Below are 23211 nucleotides of genomic sequence, written 5' to 3' on the forward strand. Positions count from 1 at the left end.
GATCTAAGGAATATTGTATGATACCAGCGTGAGAGTCTTGATTGGACAGTGCAGGAATGGACACTTCAAAGCCGCCATCAAAATCAATTTTACAAGGTATTGGTTTTTCTTTTTTCCCTCTAATGGCTAGGAGCTATTTGAGATGAGATGCATTAACTGTGTGCGTGTGCATGTATGTGTGTGGGTGTGTGTGATGTGATTTGACATGATGAGAATACAGTAATAAGGTGTTTTGACTCCTATTACAGTGAGGAATGCATGTGAGCCTTACACAGTAGTGTGTAGCACTGATGCTAACACCAACGACACACATTCGATTTTGAATAGAATAAAATTAATAAAATCCCTGCCTCCAGCTTTCACCTTATTGTGGTGGAATATTGTGTTTTATGTGGAGCAGTGATCCGAGTAGCTGGGTTTTCTTGGGCTTTACTTTCTTGGAAGGGCCATCCAAGTCAAAAAGGGCCTAGATCATGTCCCTTATGATGAATAAGAATATTAGGCTCCATTTTCCTTGCTCGGGTCAACAGGGCTGCCCTCTGAAGTCAGCCCTGGGGGCAGGGGTACGACCGCAAGTTCCTGGTGAGCGTGCACAGCCCGAAGAGGCCAGGACAGGGAAATCTTGACCTCTCTGCTTAAGCTCCTGCCCCTGCGTCCTGACATCAGATAAGTGGAAAATGATTCATGAATAGATGTTTTGGAAAGAGTTGCCATTTATTTCAGGTATAAGACATTTAGAAATAATTGCCTCTGACCCAGCCATGTTTCATTCTTCAAATTTGTCAGTTGGGTTTCTTGATTCCGCCAAAAAACAAAACCCCTCTGTTGGTGCAAATGCTGCTGTACTAGGGAGGACAGTATAGTTTATTCATTACTAGGTCGTCGTTACGTGGGCCGTGTTTTTGGTCAGATGTGCACACCGCCTAAAATGATGACGTGGCATTTATACCCTTGTTGTCAGCAATTACGCCGATTTTCTTGCATCATCATATCTCGTTTTGTTTAAAGGCCAGACACTCTGGAGAAATACCAGGCGGTAATTGCCTTCAAATGTGGTGTCAATCTTGGTCCTGCACTGGAAATAATTTCCATCCCTGTGCTTTAACCCTCACATGACCACGACCCTGCGTGCACCGCTAAGTCTGTGCTAGCTTCACACCCTTTTCGTGCTGCATCTTACGTGCTTACACGCGCCCTCGCTGCTGTGCGAGGCTTCCTTCCGCTCGCAGCAGCTGCATGTGCGGATGTCTCACCCACTCATGCAAACGCCTCCTTTGCTGAGGTTCTGCTTGTTTGGTTTGGTCCGCACATCAGGGACAGCTGGCAAGAACAAGATGTTCAAAGAGAAAGCAAGGAGAAGATAGCAAAGCAGGTGAGACTTCAAATTCAGCAAAAAGTGTAAGAGTACGATATTCTGCTCAACCCGGGGATGTAGAACATCGAAAATATCACAGCAAATAGACATCATGCCAACGTGAGAGGTTTGTAAAAATCATCCATCATTCTATAGCAGCAACGGGGTTTCAATTTGGATGAGGTTACAAATATACCCCTTAGCCCTTCGTTTGGGTGTTACGTACTTTTACAGCAACGACACTCATCATTAGCTACTATACGGAAATATTTACCCATGTTTTGAATTGTTAGTTGTATTTTAAAACCTTATTTGTAATAGTAATTCAAAGGCTACATTAGCTAATTCAGCTGCCTACATAGCATTGTAGCTGCCTGGAAAAACACCAGAGGCCAAGGTATCATCCAATATCTATCGGCCACATTTGCCTCTGCAGGGACACCAGAAGAGAACAAACCTAATAAGATTCAGGTTTAAAAAAAGGGATGATGATGATGCAGCAGGAATCAAGTGGTGTCTCATTTCTTAGGGGTCTGTTTTAAGGGGAAAGGGTATACGAAGCGGTCGGGCTAAGACATAAAATTGGGATTGGGCCCTAATTCTCCAGGTTATCCAGAGATTACTTCAGTTCTGAGGTTGATGGATTAGCAAAGCGTAATAGATCAAGACACATGGGACTACGTGGACATGGGAATGTTCTTGGATGCCGGTACATTAACTGCAGCTGTGAATACGATGAGATGGGTGAACACCTCATGCAGGAAGCGGTGGCCCCTCCCTCTTGCTCCATCTCACATGTCGGAATAATTCATAAGTGCTTGTTTGCTGAGCAGTATAGTATGCACTCGCCGCATTAGCGCTGGCAGATCTACAGAATAGACAGGAAATCAATGGAATGCATCACCTGTCAACGCGGTATACCTGCGTGGAAGTGAGGACACACACTCACAAAAGCACACACAAGCATGTAGGACGGGACCATTCTCTGTCTGCCTGTCAGCATCTTGTCCTTGAGAACACTGGCAGCGATGCGCCGCCACCCCAAGCGTCCAAACGCACCTCCGAAAAATCCAGGTCGGATGGGAAGCGAGGTGAGGAGGAGGGGGTGTGAGTGTGACAGATGCTCTCACCCCTTCACCCTGCCCCCTTTTTTTGTGCATGGCTGACCACTTCTCGGGGTCCTGCTCGTGCATTCTCAGGGTTAGACCAGATGGAGACATCATAACGCGTCAGGCGGTGTCAGGAGAGAGGCGGCGTGAGCGATGGCGTTCCACCGCCTCCATCTCCATAACTATTCTATTTATAATATGAGACTTGATAGCGTAACCTGAAATATCACTGTGCTCCCCGCTGCTGCCACTTGGCTGTCTATGAATGATTAATGAGCAGATGCTGAACTGTAGAGACCATTATTGCACCCCCCCCCTCCTTCCTGCAGCTCCATCCCTCCATTCACCAGCTCCTGGGGGATGCTAAAGATTACATCGGACAAGTTGCTGTTTTTCGACAGCTCGCTCCGTCAAATTGCAGTTTTGTTTCCGACCTCGAGCCTTGCGTCCCCCCCAGTGCCTGCTGGGATGCATGGACGGACAGATAACAGCAGGCGGGCTGGCAAATGCACCCTGCACATGTGCTGTATAGTAAAAAGGGCTGAAACATAGTCAACAAACAATGTTTTTAGCCCTTTCACATTCAGATTCTTGGTCTTTCTCCTGGGGTGTAACGCACCTACGGGTGTTTGCTGACACTCGCTCCAGTATTAATGCATTTGGCACATTGTGGTGTAAATCTGCGCTATAATAGGTTATGTATAGGCAGTGCAGGGGAAGCCCACACACGAGCAGTTCATGTTGTGAGTGGGCAAACACACCACTGGAGAGAGCCAGCATTTGCAAATTACTATCTTTTAAGTTGGCAGACGTAGAATCTCTTTCGTTCTCTCTTCTTCTCTCTCTCTCTCCCTCGCTCATTTTCATGGTATTTATAGCTCATAATTCTTGGTCTCCCTCTCAGCCCCATTTTGGCCCCCGCTTTTCGATTTAATTGTTAATGAAGGCAACGATAAATAAAGTATGGGTGCGCAGAACAGACGTGGCAAGTAGAACAGAGGGGAAAAATGGAAAAACACCGTCTGTGCCAGAACAAGAGGAGGACGCTGGGAGGACCCAGATGGCTTCGTGAGCAGGCGCTCTCTTGGTTCTTGCTCCTGTATTTCTCTGGCATTTTTCTTTCCGTAAACGGAGGAGAGAAGAATCTTGCTTCTAACCAGGCCAGGTTGCCACCACTAACTTCACTGTTCTTCCCGAAATGTTTTAAAAGTTATGTTGTTTTTGCTAATGGTTAGCGCAAGTCTGATGAAGCTACGATGGGTCGAGCGCTGACAAGTCCGTATGTACTATATTATTATTGTTGTTGTTGTTGTTGTTGTTGTTGTTCTTCTTCTTCTTCTTCTTCTTCTTCTTCTTCTTCTTCTTCTTCTTCTTATTATTATTATTATTATTATTATTATTATTATTATTATTATTATATTGTGGCAGTGGCAGTTCAGTCTCTAGGGAACTGAACTGAGAGGTTGTTCAAGACAAAAAATTTGGAAGGTGGCATCAGTGCCAGAACACCATCAGAGCGCTGCCAAGCAACCCTTGAGCAAGGCTCCAAATGCTTTGCAAGGCACCCAACCCTTTTTATCATGATGATTATTACTCAGCAGCAGTGCTGGTGTAAGGGATCCTATTACTGGCATCAGGAAGTGTACCAGCTCCAGCTCTGATGGGAATCGTGCAGATGGAGGTGCCTGAAAAGTCCGGACCACCCAGCGCCGATCCCCTCTCAGATTCTCTCCCTTCTCATTCACAAAAAAAACAGACACCCAAGCCTTCAGATCGGTTGCAGCGTCTCCACCGCTCCCTCCCAACGTCTCCCTCTCTCTCTTCATTCCTCTCCATTAGACGGCTAATTTGATTTGCAGGCTCTTCTCCGCTTTCAGCAAGAGAATAGATGGCCTGCAGATATCATTCGAAGGATGACAACATCCTTTCGCATTCCGGTGTTTCCTCGTTACACGCGTGCAGCCGTCAAGAGTTCTTGGCCATCATCTCGAAGGATTTCAGATTTACAGGGCCTTTATTTTCACCTTGTAAGTGTGTGAGCAGGCAAAAGTGACTCATTTTCCTGAGAAAGCCTGAAGACAAACACTTAACCCAGAGAATTCACTCTATTATCATTCAGAGCCTTTTTTTAACGCCACGAGTCTTAACGTGAAGTCCCCACAATCACCTGTGGATGCTTATACGAGTGAAATGTGGAATTTTCTTTTTTATTAGTCAGGAGGTTGCAGGGAGAGCATTTCTTCCCAACAGGAACAGAAAAAAGTTAGAAATGAGAGAATGACGCATCCTCCTCTCAGCTGTGTTCCACTAAGGGGTTAAACACTGCAAAAACTGCCATACATCAGATATTTGTATTCATTTCTCAGCTAACTGGTAGATATCCGACTGACGTTAGCATGTTAGCACATGATCGTAGTTTGGGAAGAGCGGAGCATCACTCCATTGATCCGGATCTCAGCAAGCGCTGCAATGCAGTACGCATTAGAGGGAATCTTGCAGAGCGCCAGCATTCCCATCCACAGATACCTCCATGCGTGTGCTGACGCGTGTTTAAATGAGATGAATTACGGTTCATGCAGCAAATGCTCCTGACGTGAAGGAGGAAGGGGGGGGGGGGGCTGTGCTGAAACCTGAACACTCATTTCATCGAGACTTGATTGATATTTAAACTGTGTCCGGAGCAGCGGAGACATCTGCGGAGGTGGAGAGGACGTGGCGCAGGGTGAAGGAAGGGAGTAATCCCTGCTCAGATTATTCCTCACGTTATGCCCCGCAAACACGCAAAGTCGGCGGTTCGAAACCCTGGACCGGCTTCAGAGAAATCATTTCCCAAATGCAATACCAGGCAATAGTGGTGCAATAGAGCACAAATAGAGGCTAAATTTACCAACACATCTGTGACAGAGAGATGTTTGCTGGGATTTGAAAACAGCCAGTCCATTACATTCATTATGGGCTGATACCATCTTACATAACACGCTCTCTGGTTATTGGGGGAAGAGGAAGGACCGCTTTTAGATGGACAGGAAGCAGCACAAATGGATGCTCCATGATTCGGTGTGTGATCCCTCCGCTGTTCAAAAATGAATGACTTCCCTGGGGTGTGTCGCACACGACCCCGGGTTAAATATACATGACTACAGTCTCCCGGTGGGATATCCCACGTTTCATAGCAGCTCATCTTCCTACGCTTGGGTCCTGTCTGTTACCGCCTGTTCACCTAAAGAACGACACATTGCCTCACGCAGACGGGGATCGATGCGGCCACAACAGATGAGCGAGTCTGTACTTTATTCAAGTAATACATTTTGGGCGCGTCTGGAGGGAATAACCAGCCTGTTTTTCTCTTTTCTTCACAGCTCCTCTTTCTTATCTCTTCTTTGGTTTAAAGGGATAAAATTAGCATTGTTGTAAACAATGGAGGGAAAACAGCATCCTAAACAAGTTTTTTTCTTTCTTTTACAAAGTCAATGAGAATGTTTTGGGCCCGGACGCAGTGACACGGAAGATGCTGCCAAAGTGCTGATGGCATTAGGATAAAGGCAATTACAAAAATAAGGTTTCCCAGCAGCCCATCAGCTGATTGCTTCTGTCTCAACTGCAGTTAACCTCCTGTGTCATCCCCAAAACAAGAACAGGAAATAATGTCCAGGAATAATTTAGGGAGATTGTTCCAGAATCGCATGATGCCCCCCCCCCCCCCCCCATCCCCCTCCCCAAACTGCCCTCTGACCACATCTTTGGGTTTCAATGACACATTGCTCTTGAGATAAAGGCCCTGCATTGGTTTGCAACAGCAGAGGAGCCTGCAGGGACCCTCATTAGCTTCTCCTGATCGCCCGAGCCAACAGGCGTGTAACAAGGCCTCGTTTCAAATCACTTCATTCCTGTCTTGGATTGAACAAAAACCTTCTGAAAGCTCCAAAACGCGACGCTCCTCCTTGTCTCCTCTATAGCTGCTTCATGGCTCTCCAGAAAATCGCCCAGTCATAATTCAGCTGTAATTTGTGCTTATGCCCAACCCTCACCAGATGTTTTATGAGTGTGGGGTCAAGTTTTAGTTGGCGGTGATCATTAGATTGAGCAGTCATGTTCCTGAGGGCCCGTTGGTGCTTGGTGGGGCAGCACAATAGAACTGGAAAACCAATGATGGAATTTAGAGGAAAAAAGGTTACTGTTGCATCAAGATTCAGGCTCTCTTTCTCTCTCTCTCTCTCTCTCTCTCCCACACACACACACACACACACACCAAAATATTCACATGACTATACTAACCCCAATTCCAGCCTCAACCTTAAAACCATGTCTTAACCCTCAAACAGCCTTTTGAAGTAGTGCGGAGCATCCAAGATGTCCTCCCTTCGCAGAAGTCTCCTAATTTTTCTGGTAGAATGGGTATTTTGGTACTCAATATGTAACAAAGATAAGGTGCGCGCACACACACACACACACACACACACACACACACACACACACACACACACACACACACACACACCCCAAGCAGGGTTTCATCTCACTATACTGCTTTATTCTCTTTAACTCCACTCCACATGGAGCTAACTTCTATTCTGTGTGGATTCGTGATTGATGGTGCTTTGAAGGAAGTGGAAGCAGCCCTGGCTCCCCTGGGGTGTAGCTGTAGGGTGGGTAGCACCCCCCACTCTGCTGCGCACATGGGCACACAGGAAAGTACCAGGTTTTCCACTGATCTGCCTTATCACAGAGGCAGTTCTGGTGCGCCCTGCTACAGTCAGCCTACACTACGCTGAGGAGAGGAACCAGCATCTAATGTCATTTTTTCCTTGAAGTCTTTCCAAAGTTACTCTACTGCATTTGAAGGACTGCTGGGAGGCCCCAGCATGTGCAGGTCCGGCAGACACTTTCTTTGAACTCGAATTAATTCAGGAAGTTTAAAATAAAAATTGGACTGAAAAAGTCCCAGATTCTTGTGTCCGTCCAGGGGATTAAACTGGTGACCTTTGACCTACACGCTCACTATGGGGTGCACCTGTAGATCATCTCCTGCTCCAGCTCCTACTTGGTATCCTCTGAAACTTCGGATCCAGCCGCCGTTCATTCGTCAATGATCTGACGCAAGCGCTTTATAGGCGGTTAAAAACTACAATTACGATGCGGCGCTGATCAGAAAAGCGAGGAATGTTTTGAAGCAGGCGTTCAGCAGCACTGTGCCACACACACCCTTTCGCCCTCCCTCTCCTATACTCTGACAATGATTACGCTGCCATAAAACGCCCCGCTGCAAACGTGACCCGGGCATCAATCGCTGGGTATATATCAGCGCCTCATCTCTAGCGCACACATGTTCACGTTAAACGCACGGGGCTCGCACACACAAGCGCGCGTATGTACACACAGGCTTCAAGGTCCTTCAATGTGAATCTTGCTATTATTTTCCTCTGTCTTCTTCTCTTCTTCCTCTTTGCTGCCGCTTCAGGGATGTGTCTGGAGCTCGGATTAGCTCGATGTCATTAGCTTTAGAGCACAGACGGGCTGGATCCAGCCATCGTGGCTCCCTGTTTCGGGCTGGAAATTGCGGCACCTTTGAGACCATGCACGGCAACACTTTTCTTGGTACTCAGGGTAGAAACATCTGTGAAATGTATCCAATACGCCAGTGCGTTTGTCCTTCAGCTGCACTTGTTGTTGGAATCTAAACAAGTGGACGAGTGCCAACCCTCCGTGAAGGTATCACCCCTTTAATCAACATGTTCAGCTGCCTGAAGGAGAGCAGAAGGCACCTTGAAAAGCTAATCAGTCGCTGCGGTATTAAGAAAAGAAAAGATGCGAGTTGGTAGGTCTAAAAGAGCAGTGGAATAAAGCTAAAGTATGCTGTTTTTGTACCGTGATTCCCTTTTTTAGAAGGGACCGTTTTTAGAAGTTAGGGAAAACGTTTTTAGAAGTTAGGGAAAAAGTTTTTAGAAGTTAGGGAAAACACATCCCAGTGAAGCTAAATGCATTAGCACTGTTCAGAAACGTGAAGCTACATGGAGGATGTGATCATTGTGATGTATGATGTAGCCTCTGACCTCAATGTGATGGTTTTTTCATGTTCCATGTTCCTAAGTAACATTAAACCGGGAATACATGACCAAGACTTTGGGAGCAGCTAGCCAGGTCAGGTTGATGTTGCAGCCTTTAATGCACATTTAATTCTTACAGGACAAATAAATGATGTCAGTCAGGAAGTCCCAAACTGTCAGTACTGTATCTGAGCTGCACCAATCCACCAGGACCAGCTCTGCAAGTGAAGGAAATTAATTACATGTGCGGGTCAATCAGCCATGGATTTTCAATTACACCTCCAACGGTGGCCAGGAAACAGTATCAGCTGTGAAATATGCTGTGGATGGCTCAGAAAATACTCGAAATCACCCCATGGATTCATTTCAATGGTTTGTTCTCGACACTGGCAGACTTTTTCAATCCTGTCTGTGCTTGGTACTCCATTGAATGAAGAAAGTGAGAGAAAAACAAGAAATTTCTCTGAATTTGCCACAGGGGTAATGCAAAAAAGCTATAAAAAACCCCTCTCTTTCAAGCCTCCCTCCCTCTATCTTAACATACTCTCTTTGACTTTTTCGATTTCCAGAGACCTGCAGGGGCTGAAAGGCTCAAAGAAGGCTGCATTTTTTTAAATTCCATCTTCTGGGCCGAGGAGAGGAATAATCAGGGTCTTAGGTGGACAACGCAACAAACGACTAAATAGCCTAAAATTGTTCCAAAGCAGGGTCCACATTGTGCAAGTCCTCAACACCTGTGTGAGTGCAACATGTTCTCTAAACTCTTTACATGACGACCCACAATCCCCCCAATGTCACCCGGGTGATGGAACAGAGGTAAATATTACTTGTATGCACGAGTTACTGCGGCAAAAAGGGGGGGGGGGCATCGTTAGCAAGCAGCCAAATTAACATGCTAAAGAAGTAATTCTGGAATTCTTGACAGGCTTTTTCCAATAAAGATAAGAATCCTGAGCATTTATCTTAGGTTGAAGAACATCTTTTATGAACATCTGACATTTTTATTCAGTAGGACCAGATTTAATTATAGCAATTATTACATTAATTGCATATTGATGCTCAAGGGCTGTTAAGCAGACGGTCTGTGTCCCAAACTCACAAATGTGCATGGATTTAACCAGGACTAGAGAGAAAAGATGGCAGGAAAAAACATCCTGCCGGGTCCGACAGTTTATGGACAGCTTATGGCGGCATTTTCAAAACTGCCGCCATAAGCTTTTCCTCTTCCATGGGTGTGTTCTCCTTCCTCGACACTATTGGTGAACTTCCACATTTATCTTTCCCCACATCGAGATTTGGAAAGTGATTAAGACCAGAAAAATAATCGCTGATTATCGCTGATCACTGCTGATCTATGAGAAAATCCTAGTTTCTCTTTAAAGACAAAGGAGCACCTTACTCCCATTATTCGCAACATCCATTTAGAAGAGCTGAGGCATGTGTTCAAGGGTTCACTGCCTGCTTACCCCATAATTATATCAATTAAGCTGATTACTCCCACTGCTCTGTGCCAGTGGGGGGGCAGGAAATAATGCCAGAGCAGAGCCTGAATCAAGGTTTACCTCTGCAGGATAAACACCCAGTCCAAGTAAAACATCTATCTCTTCCTCAGCTCGGCAAAAAGCAGGAAGGACCTGCTGATGCTACGATTGGGAGGGGGGGGGGTTCAAATGTGACCTAATTCTCTCTTTTTTAAGTAACCGGTATGAAATGTGTCCATCATCTGCTCTGTAATGGGTCTCGCGCCCTTCTGGGTGCTGTAAAAACAGGTCTGGACGCAGCACATGTGTAAATGTCTCCGTGTCAGCCGTGCACATCAACTCGCTGCCTGCATCAAAAAGGCTCGCCCGTGCTGTCTGCAGGCACGCGGAATGTCAAGATCATTACCGGTCAAGCTGGGACCCAGATAGTGTGTGGCCAGTTCCACCAAAGCAAGACAAGAAAGGGATGAAGAAGTGCCAGCGCTTGCTTTCAATTATGTCCACATTCATATTTAATGCTGTTTATTGGCACTTAAGGTCAACGCTGGTGTGTTTGTGTGTTTCCCAACACCGAGGGAGGCGGCAGGCGCCCCGCTGAGGAGCTGGTGCTGCCTTTTTAAAAATGCACAATGTTGCCCATCCCCCCCCCCCCCCCCAGTGCTACCAGTTGCCCTATGTCGCGGTGCATTTGAGGTGATACGGAGAAGCCAAGAAGTTTCAAATCTCCAGTTCTTTGTGCTCAGTGATTGTACATCTGCTGCCTGTCGCAGACAATTATGGAGGAAAAAGAGGCTGGTTAAAGGACAAATACCGGAACATTTCGATGCAATTTAGATTTCACAGCTGTTAGTTCCTGCAAAGACAACAACGTTTAGGCTCTGACAAGCCGCACAGGCCATCTTTGAAGTGAAACACGACCCCGCTTGCTTCAAAACTTCATACAGCAACTGATGCTAATAAACGTTTAGGCTCATTTATGCATCCAGGGGTTTGGTTTTATTTCCAACGTGCATCGGCTCCCTTTTGTGTTGTCTGAATCACAAAGTGAACAGATGGGGATGATTGTTCATCGTTGAAGAGATCGCGCTGAATGCATTTCAAACGGCATCGCAGATTGTTAAAGACACTTCTAAGGGACGGACTCGGTTTTGCTGTTGGAGATTTAAATCTGGGGAAAAGGAGGAGAAACCGATGTAAATTTGTCCGGTCAGCCTGATAAAAGGTTGTGGAAAGAGGTTGTGAATGTGGAAAAATGACGAATATGTCATTAAGATATAAATTAATATATTGACAATAGTTAATCAGCCACTTGAATGCGGCCCAATTAAATCATTTTTGAGTCACTATGAGTTTCACGGTTCAATTCATTAAATGAAACATGTTGGAAATGAACTGCTAAATGCAGAGAAGATTAATATTTAAGTGAAATGAAAATTCTACTCGTGAGCTCGTCCTCACAAACGGAGCGACCGTGCAGGCAGACCAAAGAGGGATGACTCTACGTGCGCTCCATCTGGACAAATGGGAAGCACTCAAACGCCGTGTGAGCTGTTCACCAGACAAATCTGGAGGAGAGAGTGATTCAGGCAGCCCAAACCAAACCAAACCAGAAGAGTGTGGTGACAGCAGATGGATCTGTGTCATACACATTAGCAAATTCAAGCAAAATGATATTTCTGCTAAAATTTAGCTCAGGTGGCAGCTCGATCTGTTGGGGCTGGGGAGCAGAGGGTTCTCGGTTCTTGCCCCAGTGTAGAGAAAACATGGAAGGTATTCTGGTAGTAAGGCCAGAACAACTTCAGAGCACTGCTGGGGTACCCTTGAGCAAGGTACCGAAGCCACAAACTCTCATATAGGGCCGTGCGATGAACTGGGTCATCCAGGGGTGGATCCTGCCTTCGCCCATATGTGCGCCCACCCCGTGAAAGGGATAAAGCAGTCCAGAATATCTCCTCAACCGAAAAGGTTTGATGCCTTGATTCACCTTTGTTAGCTTGTTTAGGATTTCATGTTTCTTGATTTGCGAAAACTGTCAAACAAACATCTTATTCAGGTTGTGCTGATGTGAAGGTGCTGGTCAGTGCAGCTGCAAGAGTGATTGCGCATCCAACTGCAAGAACTCAGCGAAGAACAGACAGACTCCACTCTGTGCTAATGAGCTAGCTGTGTCGCTGCTCCTCCCCCTGCTCTGTCTCCCAGGCCCTCCTGCTCTCCCACCACTAAAAGGTTTGAATTAAAATTTCAAACAGAGCTGCGCTGCGCAAGCTGCATCTTGGAACATTTCTATATAAAAATACCCTCGACAAAACCCAGAGCACCCTGAGTCACATGGTGTCTGGCATGTCCTCATTGCTATTCAGACAAAAACGAGCTCAACTGTTAGCATTCAGCTATAATAACATTAGCGTGCTTCACCGAACAAACGGAGGCAGCGTGTTTATTATCATGTCTACAATACCTCGCAGGATGCAACATTTTAATAATCCCACAATAATATAAAAATCTTTCGTTGTCTAAAACTTTGACTTTGATTCATTAATGTTTTAACTGTTCAGGAGCATAACAGCTCTTATCAGCTATTAGTTCTCATCAATAAAGCTGAGATTTAAAAAAAAAAATTAAAAATAGATGCATTAATGTGTTCAATAAGACTTCCAAACAGCTCTTCTACCTCCTAACAGCGTAAACACATAAACAATACTTCCCCTAAGCAATCATAGGACAAATATAGCTGTTAGCAACGATGGTAGCAACGGCTAGTGATTGATGACGGTAAACATATCGCACTCGCGAGCCAGTGGGAGCCCAAATGCCAAAGGTTGAAGAAAACAAAATGTAAAAAGGTCATTTATGTTTCCAAAGCTCCGGTTTGGTTACAGGACTGAAGCTGCAGTGCACAAACACAGAGAAACTTTTTATTAGCATTCATGAAAGCCGGTTTTGAACCCCGCGTCCTCCTGCAAACGGAACCAGTCGGAGCTTCACCAATTATACAGTTTTGCACTCAGTGTGCCCGAGGGTTCCTGGGACCCTTTGAACAGGAAAACCCCTTTTGTTACAGAAGTGATTGCAGAGGGGAAGAGTGTTGTTAGGAAAAAGAATGAGGGCGAGACATTCGGCACGGAGAGTAAAAAGAGGAAGCTCGAGCAATAACAATCAGTTCAGCAAACGTTTTCTTTTTATTTTGGAGAGGCTATCACTTCTGAGGCATCAATCTGAACCAGGCTGGATTACTGGGGGCAAGCGTAGCACAAGTTGAAGTGAAAATAGTCCTGATTTTGGATATTTCAGCCCATTTATTGGATTTGCATTATAGGTTTCATGTTCTTTTCAAAACATCCAGCCTCATCTTAAACATGAGGACGAGTGCGGTCTCAGCGTTAGGCCGCCTAATGTGGGAGCTAATTGTTCCAAAAACAGTCTGTTGTCTATGACGCAGATGTAAAATAACTAAATGAATCAGTTTAACAGGCCTACATGCCTTAAGACATCTGAATCTAATCAGATCACATGTTGCCTGCACGATGGCCTCAATAATCCTTGAGAAATCGGACGATGTTCGGATTTTTATGGTCACGTAAGCGTGCCCAGCGATCGTTGTTAATCGTCTTGGAGCGTGTTTGCAGCCACAGATGAGGAGACACATTGAAGGAGGGCACCAATCAGGAGTGAATATGAGGCTCACTGTCAACCTAAAGGAGGCTTAACGCTTCCACACTTTGGTGGTGAAGCAAAGAGGATAGAGTGGGAAAAGGAAAAAAGGGGGATTTAGGTTCCTGGAATGGAGGGCGTGTTTACACCTGGGTGTCCTGTAAGCTCGGTTCAAACACGATACTAATGGTGGAATTTGCTAATGTAGCGATGTTGCGTCAATCTCCTGTAAGAATCAACTGATCATCAGGATTCGTGGGTAGTGAGGAGGAAGACATGGAGCATCACAGCAAAGGACGGGAAGCACTCTTCTAATCCCATCAAGTGTCTCTCCCTCTCAGTCAAACCCCCCACCCTTTCCTGTCTGCCTCTTTCTTCATCCCTCTGAGTTGAGTTGATGTTCCATATATTAGTGAGCTGTGGCAGACAGTTAAACTGCTCTTTATCGATCCTCTGAATTTCACCCTTTTCAAGCAGCCGTTACGGTTTTAATGGCCCGTAATGGAACCGGTTGCTCCACCATCGCCGTCCACCCTTTGTTTTTCCCCTTTGCTTCAAAATATCCTCCTAATGCCGGCCACAGAGAACACCATTTGGATATGAAATTATCCATTTAACAATTAGAGGAGAGTGGAGTTGACTGAAGCAGCAGGGCTGCTGGTGGTGGTCTTTCTGGGATTGTGGAAGCTTACTGGTGAATATTGAGAGAAAGTACTGCGTCATCCTGAATGTGTGTGGGGTGTGTGTCCTAAGAATGACTGGCAATGTGGTCCAGAAAAGGAGGACGTATAGATTTATTATCTTAAAGGAAAAGTCTCTACACCTTGCTTCGGTAGCCCATCAAAGCGGTGTTGACTCCATGGACCAAACACAGAATATCAAAGCCTGAAAACCCCAAAGAAATAGCAAAAAAGCAAAACTGCACAAGAGATTTAGGATATGGGGTAAAAAAAAAAACCCAAAGAAGAGTCCCTGTGTGAAACATCAAAAACAAGCCTGCACTGCTAATATGTACAGTTTGTTTATTGTTGCTGCCGGCTGGCAGCTTCTGCGCCGCGATTAATGCAGCACGTACGATGCCGAATTCCCTTTGAACTCTCAAAGAAACAACTTGTACCCGAGTGGGTGCAGAATTCATCCTGGATTCCTTTTGGTGTGAGAGCCAACACGTGTCGGTGATTCCAAAAGCACGACCTTCTGTTTCCAAGCGTGGCCTCTCGATCTGCGAGAGGATCCGAAGCGTTCAATCAAAGCTCTTGTTTTCACTGAATACTTATGAACCAGCGTGTTTTGTCAATATGTGACACTGACAGTCGCGAGCTCCTAGCAGCTCACTTTTAACAAATGTCGCTAATTAGCTAATTACTGTGTTTCCTGTCAAATCGCACAACACAGCTCCTGCACCACGTGTTGGGAAACATCTCAAGGCCTAAAATTGGAGCATATCATAGTATTGGTGGTTTGTGCGACGTCTGTTTCATATCGGCTTGATTCCTAACTCAGAAAGAATTCCTCCTTCACCCCACTCAGGATTCCAGACAGGGCGTAAGCTTATCGATAACGGGGAAAAGTCACGTCACGTATCTACGTCAATCGGCGTCGTGACGCTAGCGCTGCCCTGGCCCAAGATTTTCTGTAAAGCTTTGAGGGCCATGAGTTATTGAAAAGGGTTCAGAGGAGGATGCGAGGCGAGTAAAGCGGAACACTGCAGCGCAGGGCTGTTAGTAATTTGGAACTTTGTGTTGAACATCTGGGTTTGTTTATGTTTTTGTCTTGTGCTCAACCCATCTAGAACTTTTTGTTCTATTTTCCCTCCACTTTGTAAACACACCTGCTTCCTGTTTTGTGGTGATTAGTTGGTGGATAGCCCACGCCAGATCGTGTCGGTATGTTGCGTATGTCTTGCCAGAGCCGTTGTGAGTAAGCAGGCTTTGTTTTTTCTTAAGGGATTTTTGTCTTCTGCTTGTGTGAATTAAAGAAGAGACGCAAGATCTGTCCGCATTACCGAAGGTTCGGCCCACCTTGATTTCCTGCAGATCAGTGGATGTTGCTGAAGACCTGCTTAATCACTAAATATTCCAGTCTCGCTGCGTGCCTGCTTGTGGGTCCTTCTTCACCAAAACTGTAACAAGGGCACGCCATGTTTTACAGCTGGAGTCGAGGAAAGAAATGAAAGAAAAAGGCTGAGAAGTCAGCTAAGGACTCCAAACAGGCAAGAATGCTCCACAGAAAAGATGCAGCCGCGCAAGTTAAACTATAAAATTAAAAAAAAACAAAATAACTCAAGCCTCTCTTGTACTGAAATCTTAAGGACAAATAAAACCTGAGGACTCAAACCGAACAAGAAATAGTTGGACACCGGACTGCGTATCTGTCGTTTTTAAATATTAATCAGACGAGCATCAACTTCTTATCCTTTACTAATATTCTGGAAGCATCGTTTCTCATTACGCTCTCGATGTGGCTGAGAATGAACCCTGCTGCCGCTGATGGGCCTAATTGGTGAGTGAGAAGGAGCCAGCAACTGGCAGAAGCCGGTCGGGCCTATTTCCTGGCACTCAACGAGCCATTTACAGAAAATAGACTCAAGTGCTGTGGAGAGGGAAACGGACCTCGAGTAGGTTAGGGAATATTGGTAAAGCGAGCGCTGCAGGGGCGTGCGGAAAAAAGCTGGTGTATCGGTTCTGGACGAGGGGATCTCGGCGCTTCATTGTCATGTTGGATTAAAACCACAGCAATCAGCGTCATTTGTGGCTAATGGCAGCTCGCGAGCGCAGCTGTGTCTTCCCTCGTTTCTGTGAATTTCAATTTGATGCTATTGCAGCCTGCCGTGGCCTGCCCATTCCTCCGTTATTCCCCAAATCCCTTCCTCGCCATCTGTCCACGAGCGACCATTCTTTGCCACCACTGTAATTTACTCGGGCGGTCGTTTTGACATGTGCACTCGACTGGTAGCGCGAAGCTCTGCCAAAAATTTGTAAACAATAACTTTTAAAATATTGTTTCAGTGCTTCTATGACAGTGGTTCCCAAACTGGGGGGGGCGCGCCCTGGGGGGGGCGCAGTCAAACTGCAGGAGGGGCGTCAAAGAATTTCCTGCTATACACTCCAGAAAGTTTGAAAGTTTGTTAGCATTGCTATTTTTCAGCATAACAAACAATAAAAACTGTAAAATTGAAATGTGAAGTGATATGTACATATTTTAGAAAGAAAATATCTTTTTTTATTATTTAATTTATTCAAAAGAAAGGAGGTGCGATTGATTTGGGGTGGGTGGGATCGGGTGCAGTGATGGGTGGGGGGCTTACAATGTCCTTATAACATCAAAGGGGGGCTTGAGAAAAAAAGTTTGGGAACCACTGTTCTATGATATTCTTACAGAAGCATGAATATGCCAGTTTTACTGGAAACCTGTCAGCATGTGTGAACACTCTCTTTAAACCATCTGTTGAGGACGCTGCGTTACTGTACAACCTCACGCACATTCACAGAGGTAACACATGGATGTCTTTGGAATTTGATGTCCTTTCCTGTAGATGCTTGTGCTGTATGGCAAATTCTGTCAGACTCGGGACAAAATCAATGTAATATGGATTAAAGGATTTTGTTGTCAATGCTAGAAGCAATTCGGGTCTGCAGATCTGTCATGGTGGGGGACAGAGATTTATGATCCCTCTGGTTCCAAGCAAGGGCAATTGTTTCAGGTTGTGTGTCATGATTCACGACTCATCCTAAAAGATCCTTTAGGTGCACATGATCTGTTGTAAAACTGCAACTTTAGAGCGGAAACAAGTCATGCACAGTGTGGTCAGTCCCTTCAAAACGGAACTTTTAAAGTTCTGTTTAATAAAGCCAAAGGGCTGGAGTTCAAGTGATGACTGCAGGAGTGCACTGTTTCCATGGCAACACTGTAAAAGACCTCTTGCTCCCCTGTGTTTGAATACAGCAGTATTAACTTTATATTAAATATTAACTTCCATGGAGGGAAACACCAATAAGGTGGCAAACAATTAAGTCTGCCAATTTAGACGGAAATGCTATATTAGTTCATCGGGGCTTGTTACTTTGGGAACCTTTCAGACATTCGTTTGGATGCACAGGTGAGCTTTTTCTAGTTACCACAAAGAGCTACGAATTCCTGATTAAATCTTCTTGTCTGGTCTGTTGTGTCTGTGTCAGTGTGTGTCCATGTGTTTGCTACATATTGAGGACCAAAATATTCATTCTACCAGCAAAGTGAGGACATTTTTGCAAACTGGGGCCATTATAGCTGGTCCCCACAACTTCAAAGGACCGTTTGATGGTTGAGACATGGTTGAGGTATGCTACCACAATGGTAGGATTATGAGGATGTGTGTGTGTGTGTGTACAGCGTAATATTTGATATCAGGAAAGGATTTGTTGGTATCAGCCTTTGAAGCAAAAGACAAGGGTGTTTAAGTGCTCTTGGGAACACGCTGTACCATGATGAGTGTTCTGAAGAGCCCAAGTTTGCCTTTGCTCTTCTCTCGGGCAATCAAAGCCAAACACTCTGATACACGGAGGAAAGCCCATGCACAAAAACACGCTGCTAAACCACAAACACGCAGCTATTCTTCTTACCCGTCACCCCACCAGACACTTCATTTACGACTGAATACGTCGAGCCAAAACGGCAGCACAAAGCGACGCAAACTGACAGCAGGGACAACGTGGCATTGCATTCAAAACCGACACCCCCCCCGAATTGTCTCATCTCTTCCGAGTAAAAGCATCGCTCGCTATCTGTTCTGACCGACTTTTGCTGTGCTGTTGGAAAATGGAAGCTAGTGAAAGAAATGGCGAGCAGTGGTGACTCAGACCACCAGTAGTTCGGCGGCAACACTGACAGCTGCTCAGTAGAAACACGGCAGCTGAATCAAGATATGCAGGAGAATAATTCAGCATAACTCATGTAGATAATTAGCGATCAAACCCACAGTTCAGCCGTGGCTACATGAAAAACGTCCTTTTAAAAAGACCTTAGACATCATAACCTTTGACACAACATGTGTTTCCTCATGCATAACCAAAAGAGCTTGATTGAAATGCATTTTTCTTGCATGTTAATGTCCAACTGGGAGACTATTACATAGATTATTAAAGAACCCCTGTGACCATTAGAAATGCCTCACAACCCACAGCCAGCCTTAATCCTACCTGCACCAGATTCCAGCCCTCCAGGGACTCTGCGATGATGGAGGTCACGGAGGGGCAGACGCCACCAAAGATCATCAGGTGTTTGGGACCGTAGCATATGGCGTCGAAGAAGGCCCTCAGCCCCTTGGCGTTGTCACACTGTAGATGAGAAGAGAGCCGGGATCAGAGAGACAGGCACAAGAACAGAGCGGCACTTAAACACTCGCAAAGTTCAGTTTTAGGACACTAATCCTGAGTTCTAATCGCGGAAGATTTTATTTTGGTCTCTTTGGGGAGGTTATTTCTGGTTTTCTCAAAATATCCTCATATTTGCTGCGTCTGTGCATGAATACAAAGGTTTGGTGTCTCTTGGATGTTTCAGCCTTGATCGCCTTCTTCAGGTCACCGTCTTATTATTAACTGCTTTTGCAGTTAATAATATGGCACAGTGGAGATTCAGTCCTTCTGGAACTTCGTGTTTCTGTTGGCCTTGCAGTTGCTCTTCGTTTGTCTCTTGCCTCCTGCTTTACCCCTTTTTGGCGTCATTGGTAAGGCGCACGTGTGGACAAAGGCAGGGTATACCCCTGGATGGGTTGATAGTCCATCCCATGTGAGCATTTGTCGGTTCAGCACTCCCTCCCTCTGTCAGTCCCTGTCTTTCTGTGTCAGGTGACCTTCCAGCAGGCTCCGCCCCCTCGGTAAAGATCTGAGGTGTTCCGTCCGAGGCGGGAGGCCATCGACTCCGGGCCGTTTACACCATTGATCTCAGGGCCTGTAGCTGTGTCAGAGGGGCTCTGAGTGATTTTCCCGACTCAGTCAAACCGCTAACACAGTTTTCCAGATCAATGCCGAGATCTCTGCAGTCCCTCATTGAGGCGCCGCCGCTTTCTGAGTCCAACAGGTGGCTGAAATCATGGAAAGTCCGCAGCAGTTTTCAATCAGAATTGCCGGGAGGAAGAGAAGAGCATTTTTTCTGAACCACTGCAGTAGCTACGTTGCGTGTATGTTGATCTGCTATTGCCGGATTATTAAGAATTGTTTATGTCTGATCCCTTTAATTCATTTACTACATTAAAGATTACTTTGATTTTGTTCACCGATGCCCTGACAGAAACAATCTCTCAGTAATCACCAGTTCATTCATTTCTCCGTTATTTATTGAAATTGTGGTGCCAGGTGTGAACCGCCGTATCTGACATGCTGCAGAACTCACAGAACCCTCCCTCTCTCCCTCCCTCATCCAACGATGGTGCAGCTATTTCACATCGCCATAGCAACCGCTGGACAGAGAAATGAGAGACGGGAAAAAAAGAAAAAGAAATCTCCGATTTGGGTCAAATTGATCGCTGCATGTTTCCTGTTGATTTGTTTTTGGTTTTTTCATGAATCACCGATTCTCCCCTGAATCACCGATTCTCCCCCCAGCAACACCATCAAACACTGGTCCACTGGTCCCGACTGAATGGCAGGTAGGATTGAGTGTGTGAGTGTGTGTCTTCTTACGCAGTCCATCTCTGCTGCGGAATTACTTGACCTTGTTAGCCGTAAGCCGGCGGCGTACTGAGATGTGCTGCCAAACGGCTGCGCGGATTGAAAAACTGAAAATCGAATCGGGCAGGAACAAGACCTCTAAGTGGACGTGTATGACTGTAGGTTGAGATCGGCCAGTAACCCCCCTAAGAGCTCTGCCTGTGTCATGGTTGCAGTGTGGAGCTGCACACACCTGCGCTCTTTGTTATGTCTGCTCCGTTATTTTAAGCACGTAAGTCATATTTGACTGAAGGCCATCAACAATAATTTAACCCTAGCTGGTATCAGTGGGGGTCGGGGGGGGGGGGGTGGCTGGTGTCAGACAGATAAGGTTTGTGGAGAAAGATGTGATTAGGCACATTGGGGGTCCCCACTTCAGCAGGTGTAAGAGACGATCCTATAACAAGGTGCTTGGTTGGGCTGTTACTTGGTAACCGAGTCGTGGTGAGTATAATCAACTCTATTGTCATCTTTAATAATCACCTCCGATAATAGCAGCAATGACGATAGCCAAGGTGGTTAAATAAACGCTTCTTTGTCTCTCTGGGGATTGTGTGTGATTGGATTTGATCAGCCCCCATTCTGGCCTGATCTGAGCTCCCTTCTGGGTTGAAGCTGAACATCTAGGATCCAAAGTTAAAGGCTTATAAGGACACTCCTATTGATAAAATGATTCAAATGTTCCCGCCCTACGCATCCATACATTTGCTGGCTATCCCAGCAGTTACGGAGACATCTTGGACATGTTACAGGACAGACAAACCTCTCACCTCATTTCCTGTCCCGAAAATTACTCAGAACATTCATTTTGCTCACAGAAAGGCCCCAGATGGAGCAATTGTGCTAATTTCCGAATGTGAAATCCACGGGCATCTCGGCAAAGCGCTGAAAATATCATGTTTTGTCCGTAACCAGGACTCAAACGTCCCCAGCTCATTCTGATACAGACTGAGCCACTGTGGCACCCAAACATGCTGCCAAAACCTGAGATTGAACCTCTAGACCTTCAGTCTAACGCTCTCCCAACTGAACTATTTCAGCTCTGAATATGTGCAGCAACAAGGTCACACGTACATAATGGCCACAGTGGAGCACGCCACAGCTCCATTATAGTGCCCCACAGCTCCACAATGCTCCATCATTTAAAATATACTTTTTCAAGAAATTTCAGAGCTTTTTCTGAAAGGGCTACAAAGTCCAGTAGCACTTAGCTTGGACTTCACTCAAAAGAAATACTACAGTTTCTCTGTCTTAAATCTAATTCAAGGCATTTGGAAGCCATTCGGGATCAGATCAATGGCAGTAATCTATTTAGCCAAGCGAGGCGTGCGTGTGTGTGCTCTTGTACATGCTAGCGAGGACCAGTATGCACATTTCACCTGCCAAGAGAGGACTTTTGGGGAAAATTAGGAAATGTTGGCCGGTCCTCATGGCAGTATATTTACAGACACTTGGTAAAAACATATATCTCCCTTAATAATCTTGACATTTCGGAGCATGGATTCACTGTCACCATTCAGCAGATATTACTTATGGGACAGCTGGACAAGGAAGAACTTATCTCTGGAGCTTCTCAATGCGTCCCTCTCAACCTTTGACCTGACCTTCACACAAAGCGCCTGGGATGGATCTTCTGTTTACTATGTAATCACTCTCAGACATTAGCCTGTTCTTATTGTACTCTGTTGTATCACGCATGATGCTAAATCATGCGTGGAGACTGTGGCCGTGACATTATCTGCATTCCTTACATACATACTGTGACTGTCCCCATGCAGTGTTGGTCCCTTTTCCTGAGGGCATAATATGAACACCTATTTTGGCAATAAATGTCCGTTAAGGTCTTTTTTTTATACAAACAAAGGCAGAATGTGATAGTAAATGAATAAGTATAATTTTATCACATAAGCCTGCCTGCGTGAAAACTGTTAAGGTTTTTTTTTTGGAGGGGGGTGGTTTGTCTGTGTGTCCAGGCCAGTGCTGTGTGTGCATGTGTGTGACTGTAACAAGAGGTGATCACAGCGCCGGGCTACAGGTAACCATGATGAAATACCTTGTTAACGCTGTAAACAGAGGCGGCTGCACCTGTCCCTCATATAATGGTAAATTACTGCACCTCCCCACCTCACACATACACACACACACACACACACACACACACACAGCTATCTCTTCAGAGTGCGTGCGGATTCTCTATGAGATGATGTGTTGCTCCGTATAAAGCTGGAGCAAAGGGTTAGGGTTGCTGGGTTCATTCGTAGGGTGCTGTGAAGTGGCCTCGCACCGCTGACACAGTCCCCCTCCATCCATCCCGTGCACAGAAGCCCCCGACCTCTCCCTGCCTCCCCCTCATGCCGTACATCTATGACCCCGTCGTCATTTAGCATTTAAAGGGGAGACGCGTCCATCCTCTCAAGATCAAATAACTTCTCTGACTCTGCACCAGGAAAGAAAAACATGAGCCAGAAGCAGCAAAATGTAGCAATGACAGAAGGGCCAATAGGTCGGATCCAGAGATCCATGTATTTTTTTCCCATGCCATCTATCCTCTACCGCTTATCCGGGGTCGGGTCACGGGGGCAGCAGCCTAAGAAGAGAAGCCCAGACTTCCCTCTCCCCAGCTACCTCTTCCAGCTCATCCAGAGGGATCCCCAGGCGTTTCCAGACCAGTCGAGAGACACAGTCTCTCCAACGTGTCCTGGGTCTTCCCAGGGGTCTCCTACCGGAGGGACATGCCCTAACACCTCACCAGGGAGGCGTCCAGGGGGGCATCCTAACTAGATGCCCAAGCCACCTCATCTGGCTCCTCTCAACACGGAGGAGCAGCGGCTCTACTCCGAGCTCCTTCCAGATGGCAGAGCTTCTCACCCTATCTCTAAGGGAGAG

General features: G+C 45.9%; 1 protein-coding gene across 1 annotated transcript in view; it reads right to left on the reverse strand.

Moving 5' to 3' along the window:
- gabbr2 (gamma-aminobutyric acid (GABA) B receptor, 2) overlaps positions 1-23211 on the reverse strand; it is a 103352-nt gene that overhangs the window by 52216 nt on the left and 27925 nt on the right. The window contains exon 2 of the mRNA XM_029844907.1: positions 18817-18954. Coding sequence (XP_029700767.1) covers positions 18817-18954 — 138 coding nt within the window. The remainder of the gene's footprint in view (positions 1-18816; positions 18955-23211) is intronic.

The sequence above is a fragment of the Takifugu rubripes genome, chromosome 12 (genome assembly GCF_901000725.2).
Source record: "Takifugu rubripes chromosome 12, fTakRub1.2, whole genome shotgun sequence".
Lineage (NCBI taxonomy): Eukaryota > Metazoa > Chordata > Actinopteri > Tetraodontiformes > Tetraodontidae > Takifugu > Takifugu rubripes.